Source organism: Hetaerina americana, unplaced genomic scaffold (assembly GCF_022747635.1).
Source record: "Hetaerina americana unplaced genomic scaffold, ioHetAmer1.1.p SCAF_3, whole genome shotgun sequence".
NCBI lineage: Eukaryota > Metazoa > Arthropoda > Insecta > Odonata > Calopterygidae > Hetaerina > Hetaerina americana.
In genome coordinates this window covers 65,578,908-65,589,254 of record NW_027286874.1, presented here as the reverse complement: position 1 = coordinate 65,589,254, position 10,347 = coordinate 65,578,908, and the positions used below count along the sequence as shown (strand labels likewise).

Sequence of the window (10,347 nt, the reverse complement as noted above, 5' to 3'; positions counted from 1 at the left end):
TACAAATGATAACCAATTCTGGCGGTTAAATACGCAAGAAAGTAAACGCGTTTCAGCTAGTTCGTATCCTGCAGTAGTAACAACACATGAAATTTTATTGCGTATAAAATGGTAAATATAAATATTAGTAAATCTTTTAGACTTTAAAATGTAATGGTGATGTGTCTTTCTTGTAAATACATCTTACTTTTCACGACATGCTTAATGTATTTAGTAACTATGGGAATGGCATTAAAATTTTATTACGTTGGTTATTTCAGGTGAAAATACCGCACATGACTAATAAGAATGCGGTGTGCGAATTGTCACCAAAATCGGCTTTGTTGTTCTTGAATAGATTAAAATATGATGTCCGAAAAAGATTACGCACCACTAAGTGCAGCGTGTGTTAGAGCATTAAATGATAAAATATACGAAAAGAGAAAAGCAGCAGCTTTGGAAATAGAGAAGTACGAGGGGGCGTACCACACCACATTACACCTCACATCACTTATCGTTTATTGGGTTACATGTGAAATAATAAGCCCTTATTTTGGTAATGTAAGCTCATTTTTTAATGATGTTTCAGAATGGTGAAGGAATTCGCCGCTTGCAACAATACTGTGCAAATTAAAAAACTCTTAAAAGTTTTGGGCCGTGATTTCGCCAGTTCACAGAATGGACATGTGAGAAAAGGTGGCCTTATCGGTCTAGCTGCCATAGCTGTAGCCTTAGGAAATGTGAGAACATAACATTCATTAATCCTGAAAATGTAACTCCGTTTGTCAGCAATAACAAAATCATTTTTTCTATTCTAGGATACTTGTTTTTACACAGAAGAGCTTGTTGTGCCTATTCTAGCTTGCCTTGAAGATACAGACTTAAGAGTTCGATATTACGCTTGCGAGTCTTTATATAATGTTGCCAAAATTGCTAGAGGGTCGTTGCTACCGCATTTATTTCCTCGTATATTCGATGCACTTGCTCGTCTAGCAGCAGACCCAGACCATAATGTTAAAACTGGAGCCGAGCTTCTTGACAGGCTTATGAAGGTAATTTATTTGTGGTTTGGTTTTAATTTTCTAAGTACCCAGTGCATTGCTATCTTATTGCAGTGCCTGAATGGCTCTCACATGGCTACCGTACTCCCTGGTGAGCCTGCAGGAGAATTTCTTCCACTCCTTCGAGTTAAATTTTCATTGAAGTCAGGAAAATTGTGACAATATTGGCTTTGTTTTGGAAAATTAATCATATTTATATTCCATTCAAATCACAATGTCTCCATTAATCAGGGACTAGGCATGGAAAAAATCGTTGCTTGACTATTAACATTAAAGTTGATTTATTCTGCGCTCAAATATCATACCTATCATTCATATCAAGATATGGTGACGGTTATGCCTAATGTTAAAATCATTTCAATGTCAAGTACTGGTAGAAACTAGTATTTGCACATAATAATAAAAAAGTTATAATACAAGCAAAATGAGATCCTTGAGAACAAGGTAAATTCTCTTAAAACAGTAATAAGGACTTAGAAAACCTGGAAATCCATGTGGATAAACCTATCAGCATTGTCACGCTGATCATGCCTTTTTATTTAGATCAATGTATTTTCATTTTACTTTTGTCAGTTTCATGACAGCCCACTCATTTAATCTCAATAAAGCTCTCTTGAGCTGTGAAACTTAAAGACATTATTGAAAAATGCTCTTGAAAAAATGTGAAGTGGTGAGTTAGGGACAAGATATAAAATATGTTGGGTTGAATAATTTATTTAATATTAAGAAATTCATCAATCAGTCATGACCTCTATTTGTGAGAAAATTTCCATTCAAAAGCATTATAGCTAATTAGTTGTCTCTGGCTTTAGTTCTGGACAAAATAGTAACATATTTTTTAAAATCTTTTAAATGATATTTTCAGGAGATAGTGACCGAAAGTGGCACACCTTTCGACTTGGCAAGTTTTATACCCATGCTGAGGGAGAGAGTTTATGCAACCAATGTTTTTGCTCGCCAGTTTGTGTTGTCTTGGATTGGGGCCTTGTGTGCATGCCCATCATTCAACCTTCTTCCATTTTTGCCAGATATACTTGATGGCCTTTTTCGAATTCTTTCTGATTCTACCCCAGGAATCAGACAAATGTGAGTTTACTTTCCCACAGCTCAAGTGGTACAAGCTACCTGTTGGATTGTTTGTTAATATTATTATTTGGTATTCATAGTATTTTAATTTGTCGAATTTCAATACATTTGAGGTGTGAATTCCAGGTGTGACATTCTTCTTGGGGAATTCTTGAGAAGTATTAAACATGAGCCATCTTATGTTGATTATTCCTCAATGGTGAACATTCTTATTACCCACTCTCAGGCACCAGATGATCTTCTCCAGGTATTGCATTTCAATCAAATTAGTATTCAGTGAATGTCCTGGTGATGAATATTGAATAACTGTCTCTGTTCAGTTTACAGCTATAACATGGATAAAAGAGTTCATACAATTATCTGGAGAAACTATGCTTCCTTTCACCGCATCCATTCTTTCTGCAACTCTTCCATGTTTGGCGTATGAAGATGATAATCGTAAAAGTAGGTATATGGACATAATTTTGTTTCAACATTTTGCCTGGTGCAATCAGGATATATTTAATATTTTTAAGTGACTGTATTACACCAAGAAATATACTTTATTTTCTTTATTCTCAGATATCAGGGAAACAGCTAAAGCTGTTAATTATAGTTTTATGAAGTTAATCACTGTTACCAAGGAAAAAAATAGTGCTAAGAAAGAATTTGGAGAAATTGAGGGTAAGTTACAGGCTGTGAAATAAGAGTTGATTAAGAAATTATTTTTATTGCATGCACATTTTTTTCTTACAGTGCCCTGATATTATTGTTGAAACTGCATTGAAATGTTGTAAGACATCAAAACAATCTCTAATGAGCATTAATCAGTACTAGCAGTGGAATTACTTGTTGTTAAATACTTTAAAAAAAGTTGAATCAAGATTATTCCCTTGACTTATAGTCTCCAATTCCTTCTGTGGGCACCAATCGATTGGACATTTGCATAATAGAGAGAGGTTACTGGGAATCCTTTGGGTGAAAAATTCAGAGGTTGCAATTTTGATAAGAGGAGGTGATTTTTAGTGGACAACAACGAGGGAAAAACTGTTGTCACTTTAAACTGACCTATGCAACTGAATTCCTCAAAATGGAACCTGATTATTATTAGCAGTAGTGTACTGGGTTGGTATAGGTTTTTGATGGACCCTGAAACTACACACTATTCTACGCATATGTCCTTACTACATTGACACAAAATATCTGTAAACCTCCTACTGTTTCCCCCTTTTATATCCACTGTTATTTTTATATGGACCAGGTATTATTTAAGTTTCCCCTTTTCAGTCATTTTATGCTACATGCGAATGTTGTGTGTTTTGAATTTCATTGAATTTAGTCTGACATTTATATTTTTTTAATTATTAAGCTGAAAGTAGTAAATATGTAGGTTATAGTTGTAATTTTTGTATAGCTTATTAGGTTAGGGTTTTGCCACTTTTAGACAGTTTTCTTCTGTTACAAATATATCAATTGGTGATGGAAGGAAGTATTATTATTACTTTAATTCATATGGTGTGCTAAGAAATGTTTTGAAAAAAGAAAATCAGTGGTACACTTTAATTTACGATCATTTGTTTTTGAAGCTCTTACTCTGTATTATTAGAAATGACCTGGGTGATCTAGACACTCCAAAAAACAGCATTGCGCTGATCATTTTTCTGCTCTATGGTTATCTAAAGGCCTGAAGCATATGATTAAAGAAATTGATAAAATGTAAAATTATTTTATTGTAAATAGCTTACTTTTTCAGTCGTTATTTTTTCCAAGTATGAATTTCTCCTTGCTTTTTAAATAAAAAAAACTCCCTTTGCTCATTATTTTGAACACTCTTATGCTGGTGGTTGGTGTAACATTGAAGATAAGACTTAAAAAGTTTAGGGAAATTTTCTGCTGCACAGACAAATATAAGGCATATATTTTTTTCCCCTGGCAGAATTCTTGACCACATATGCAGATAAAATCAATCAAACATCAATTTGGTCTATCCATAAATAAAATGCTAATGCATAACCAGTTAGCCATATGGCTAATTAAGACCTGCCACACACCCTTGTTTGCAGGGTAAGATGTAGTTAAGAAGTTTGGTTTGGACCATTTAGAGTTTATTTTATTTGTAGGGTATGCCATAAGTGTTCTGATACTTATCTTTGATTCATTGTAATAGTTTTCTTAATCAATTTAAGGCCTCCAAATATTGAGCTGATTATAAAATGTTGTATTGTCAATTGGAATCTTTTTCTATGTTTTATAGGAAAAGGTTCCAATGCCGAAGGAATGAACGAGAATTCTGTAGGTAATGCACCAATTCCTGACCAAGGAAAAAGTGAAAGTGATCAGTCGTTGGCAGGAGGTGAAAAGTCTGTAGATTCTTCAGCACTGGATTTAGAATTAGTTGTGGAAGAGCTAACTAAGCACTTGAACCATACTTCAGTGGCCACAAAAGTTGCTGTTTTGGGATGGATACATCATCTTCATAGTTGCATGCCTCATGAGGTGTGTTTTATTTCTTAATTATTTTTTATTACATAGCATCTTGAAGGAATACTCTTATGAAAAAAAAGAATGCTCTCTCCTTTAGGTTCTTGCTCATTTGGAGAAGGGATTGTTTCCTGCTCTCATTCGAACCCTCTGTGATCCATCAGATGAAGTTGTACGCCAAGCTCTTAAGGTGATGGCACGACTAATCTCTGAAAGTAAGGGCCCACCATTATCCTCTCTCATGAAAGCTGTTGAAGCTGAGGATAATAACTTAGCCCCTCCTCAAATGCCAGGTGGTGATGAATTGGCTCTTTCAGGTATTCTGGATTTATTTTTTCACCAAATGTTGTTATCATTAAAAAATGCCTGTCAGTGGTTTAATCTATTTGAAAAAGCCTTTTGTGAGAAAAATATTATTATATGAAGTTTTTTTTTACATATTGTCACATAGCATTTCATAATTTTAATTTTTCAGCTTTTGTTCCAAACCCATATTTTTCGAAGTTCATCATTGGTCTTTTACGGTTGTTTTCTTCAGATCGATCCCTTCTTGAGGACCGTGGATCCTTCATAATTAGGTATGTGTTATCACCATAAGAGAGACCAAGTGATAATTTTATTATTCTATGTTGTTGAGGATGAGAGGTAATTTTATTCAGTAATTACTCTATAGCCTGTGGAATACCTGATGCTTTCTCTAATTATGAAACTACCTTGCCTGCATGACTGAAGTTCATGAAGTGCATTTTATGTGCATTCATTACCACATTTTACAAAACTTCCAAGCACCTAGATTCCTATTTCTCATGATTCTTCCTTTAATATTATTTTTCTATACTGTGAGTTATTTGTCATCTAGAATAAAAAATTTATTTCTTGCTTAATCATTTCACTCTGAAGCAAAATGCTTTTAATAAGTGAAATAGTTTTTTTTCAAAATGAAATTTTTGTAATACTTAGTTTTCTATTTTCTCATATCCTTAATTAAAGTATTTTTTTAAATGAAAAGGATATTTCCTTTTTTCCTCGTGGGTCTGAGAGCTCTTGTGTCTTATGCAGTTGCTCCACTTTCACCCATAGGACACCACTGATTTTAATAGATTGTCAATGGATATGAGGAAATGAAAATGGTACGGTAGCTTTAATGGCTTCTCATAATCAGTTATTTAAAAAAATTATTTTGACAAATAATCCAAAAACTACAAATTTTAGCCCAATAAATAACAATATGGACAGTTACAAACACCTAGGTTAAGGTTAACCGATCTAAAAGTAAATTACCCCTGGATTTGCAGGCAAGGACAGCCTTGCTGTCACTTAACATTGAAAATTCTTGATATGTTTGATTTTTCTCTGTTATTTAGGTCCCTACTTAAGCTCCATGTAGAAAGCATTAGCCTTTATTGTTACACCCCTGGAGTTGGATGAGTTAGACCTTAAATGATAGATGATATCAATGTCAGGTTTCCATCCATCCTCTGCTCCCTGAAATCCTATCTCTGCCTACTAATGAACATATTATTAATAATCTGCTGGTTTCAGTAAGTTTTGGATGGACACAGGCTATGCAACTGTATAACAGTAGTTCTCTTACCTCTCTCACGGAACACTTATGCTCAAAAATATAAAGTATGAATGAAATCCACTCTCATCCTCCTTATACACATATAAACTACTATTAAAAAAAATGGTAATTCCTTGAGCATCTTCAGTTAAGCATATTTGGCTTTTTAAGCATATTGATGTACAAAATCATTTTTCAGGCAGTTATGTTCCTTGCTGAATTCGGAAGCAATATACCGTGCTCTTTCAGAGGTTTTATTATCAGAGGACGATTTAGCTTTTGCAAGTTTGATGGTAGAAAATCTTAATTGCATTCTCCTAACATCCAGTGAACTCTTCACCCTGAGAATGAAGTTAAAAAACTTGGCTGATAAGGTTTGTACTTCTTTGACTTGGTGTTTTCTGTTTGGGTTGTAATCACGTACTTAATTATTGAATCACTAATATCAATGTGAAAGGGACAATTCCATGATATCTTATGTTTTATCCATGTGTGATGGTTTTGACTGCTCATTGTTTTTGTTCTTTTAGGAAGCACATGAGCTGTTTCAGTGTCTGTATGCATGCTGGTGCCATAGTCCAGTGGCTACTGTGGCTCTGCTGCTTTTAACCCAGAATTATGACACAGCTTCTGAGTTGATTTCCACCTTGTATCCTTCAGTCCTATTACATTATAATTGGAAGTGATTGAGATTAATTGCTTGATGGGACTACAATTAGTCTTATATGAGACTGTGGCCACTGTTCCAACTGTTTGCCATAAAGTAGTTTATAGTTTAATCAATTTCACTAATCATTACTCATTTTTTATGAATTACAATAAGAATAAACTTTTCATTGCATGAACATTTCAGTTTTAGATTATTAGTTCTCCAGAATGACTGAGAAATACTTTGTGTACTAAACCTTAACCTATTGCAAGTGGTGATTTGGATGTCACTGTTGAATTCCTGACTGAAATTGACCGACTCATTCAACTTATTGAGTCTCCTATTTTTACATGTTAGTATACCCTTTTATCAACGTATGCATGTTTATTTGCATTTTCTCTTAAAATTTGATGTATGTTGAATCGGTTTAATGTATATTATTTTGTCAGGAGTAATGAAATGTGTACATATTACACCAGTGAGTCACTAAAGTTCATTACATACCATTTAAGCAAGGTATCGGAATAAATTTCAGGAAGAGTAGGATGTCTGATTCCTTAAACAAATACCAAAACAGACCCAGACCAAAACAGACCAGATAGACCTTTATTTTATGAGATTTATTTTCAGTATTGTTTTCTTTGCTCATGTTGGTGAAAGGCTTAACCTGAAGAAATAATTTTTTACCTTAACCTTTAACACTTCTTTTCCTAGCAGCATGTTATCGGTACAAGACATAACTCCTTTCACCATATATATTGCTTGGATACCCACTTAAATCAAATGCTACTCTCAAACAAATTACACTTGATTAGAAATTTATAAGAAATTCTTCACAATTGATTAGGCTAATAAATCGCCAGCAAAACTACTGTAGCTTCTGAGGAAAAGATGACTTAGCCAACGACTTACCTTTGGAATAGTTGTGCACTCAAAAAAAAAAAATGCTTCTGTAAGCGGTGTTCACCAGATATGAAAATTATTGAATTCCTTCCTCAGATCTTAGATTGGAACTTCTTGGAACCAAACCTCCTGGAGGAAGACAGAACAGTAGCCGCGAGTCTTTGCTTCGTGCCTTGTATGGTCTGTTGATGCTTCTTCCTCAATCGGAAGCTTTTCATACATTGAGGCGGAGGTTGCAGTGTGCACCTCCTCTCTGGCCAAATTGTCGATGTGGAGGGCAGTTTTCTGGTCCATCAGCTGGTGATGCAGTGTCTTCAAGTAGTTCACAACAAAAACCAAAGTATGGCAAAAATAACTATGCACTGATTCTAAAAATTATTTTATAAGTCTAAGGAAATCAAGACTTTTATGGAAGGAAAATAAAATTTTAATGGATGGCAGATGGTGGGTTTGTGGGCTCTTAAAGGATGTGTTGTAAATACATATATATGCATGAGTTTTGGGATAAGATATAATTTTTATGCTTCATATTTAAATATAAATTCTCCAATGGAAATGTTCATATTGACCCAACTTGTTGTTAAAATATACTTTAAAATACACAATTATTAAAATAAACAAATGCTTGCATAAATAATTTTTTTTGCTGAATGTGCTTGCATTTAATAATTTCAGATTTTAAGTCTAGTTTAATAGTATGAACTAGGGTTTATACATAATTGTTCAGTAACAAGAGAAATAATTGAAGTTTTAGTGCTAATTGTCCTTATTTTTGTTCTCTTAGGAGTTCTGATACTAAGGATGAAAGTCATAAAAGGAAAAGTTGGTTGAAAAAGGACGGTGACCAAATGAGTGGAGATAGTGAAGCATATACCCACATTGATCCAGGGTTAAAACATTTCCTATCTGTTCAAGAAAGGCATAATGCTGATAAGAAAATGCGAAGACTCTCAGGAGTTGTGGAGTGCAGTGTTAAATTAAACGAGTCTTAGCAGATGTGTTAACTATCATGATTTCATAATAATTATGAAATTAAAATATTTAATGATATGGAATCAACTTTGCAATGACTCTTTCATTTATTGTATATGATTGTTATGTTAATTACTCATGTTTATAGTTAAATTCAAAAGATAAAAATGTTATTTTAATGTAAGAGATTGTTTGACAAGATGAAATCTTTATCCACTGTAATTGAAATTTTTATCTGTAGATATTTTGTAAGATATTCAACTTTTGATAAGTCTTTGTTCTGAAAATGATTGGCATTGTTGATATTTACCTTTGCTGTTACTGAAAAATAAAGCCCCTTTGGAGTACATATTATCTTCCCAATTAATTTTAACTTCATGGCACATGTTGTAAAAGTTTAAACATGAATTGTTCATGGAAGAGTTAGAAAAAACTGGAACAAAAAAATGTTTTCCAGCATTTTTTATTTCCTTTCACTTACTTTCCAAGATTTATTCAACCTTGTGCTCCAATGGTAACATTTGGCATCAAGTTGCTAGATTTCTCTAAAAATCTCTGAATTTCATTAAGTTTATACATTTGTTTTTATGAAGGAAGATGTTGCCACATTTTGAAGAGCTTCATCCTTAAATGTGGAGAATAATTGATCTCGTATTTTTCCATGAATTTACATTTATGTATTTAAATATTGAAATAAATTTGAGTTATACTCAAAATTAAATGTTAAACCTGCACTATTCTGATTATTACTTGGGGTTGGAGGAACAACGTTTTCTGATTAAAAATTTTCAGATACAAAAAATCATCAAGCACAAAAGTAATGCCATTTTCACAGATGATGAAATATCTCAGTGGGATTTCAGGTCCTGCCACTTATGTGCTATGGACCACAATTCCAAGTATCTTGTTTGTTGGGGCATATTATGTGTACTTATGAAAATACTCCTGAACATTTACCAGAGGAAAAGTAGCAGAAAAAAAGCTTTTCCTCTTTGCATCCACCACAAAAATTTCTCCATTTAAGAACAAATAAAAAAATAAATCTCTAAATTCTGAAGGTACTGCCAATACCTTAAGCGGATGTTGGATATTTTTCTTATTCCTATGCATTCACTTATAGATGTACTACTGTTCTTTAAATGCAAATATTGGCAGTGAGACAAAGAAGATTTAAATACATGTATCGACTGTTCGTTGCTCCGGCAAGAATTATTTACATTCCCATGAGTGCATTTTGTCTGGAATTGAAGTTTGAAGTAAGTTTTCCTTATAAACCTTTACCTGCTACTTATACCATAGGTCTCTAGGTCCATAGCTACTTATGAACTACTGTTAAATCGAATATATGTTAACTTAGAGATAGTAGTGTAACTGAAATCCAAGAGATCACAGTTTTTGAAGTAATCATTAATGCATAGAATATTATATTACATGTACCCAGATGAAAAATAATCAGAATACAATGATTGTCGTTAGTCTGAATATATCCCTGATGATTGCTAATATCATGGAAGACAGAGTTATGGAGTCGATTTTGACATGGACACATAACACATCATTCATTCCCCTTACAGTAAGGCAATATACAGTGTAGCCTGATTATTTTTTTAAGGTTATTGAAGGAAACTAAACACACTAATTTCTTCCATACTCCCCTGTCCTTACATACTTCT

General features: G+C 33.4%; 1 protein-coding gene across 1 annotated transcript; it reads left to right on the top strand.

Moving 5' to 3' along the window:
* Positions 1-77: 77 nt before the first annotated feature.
* On the top strand, positions 78-9,306 carry LOC139690213 (protein VAC14 homolog). The gene is made up of 16 exons (XM_071587512.1): positions 78-111; positions 261-449; positions 569-719; positions 798-1,031; positions 1,906-2,126; positions 2,253-2,373; positions 2,447-2,570; positions 2,688-2,789; positions 4,360-4,601; positions 4,687-4,903; positions 5,062-5,164; positions 6,350-6,524; positions 6,681-6,799; positions 7,072-7,151; positions 7,799-8,042; positions 8,487-9,306. The coding sequence occupies exons 2-16, from the start codon at positions 346-348 to the stop codon at positions 8,692-8,694; spliced, it is 2,445 nt and encodes an 814-aa protein (XP_071443613.1). The 5' UTR covers positions 78-111; positions 261-345; the 3' UTR covers positions 8,695-9,306.
* Positions 9,307-10,347: the final 1,041 nt, after the last annotated feature.

Bases quoted from the DNA above. Each gene is read 5' to 3' on its own strand.
- LOC139690213 (XM_071587512.1), top strand. From the start codon at position 346: ATGATGTCCGAAAAAGATTACGCACCACTAAGTGCAGCGTGTGTTAGA. The intron at 2,127-2,252 runs GTGAGTTTACTT...TGTGAATTCCAG, and splicing joins ACCCCAGGAATCAGACAAAT to GTGTGACATTCTTCTTGGGG. The intron at 2,790-4,359 runs GTAAGTTACAGG...TATGTTTTATAG, and splicing joins AGAATTTGGAGAAATTGAGG to GAAAAGGTTCCAATGCCGAA.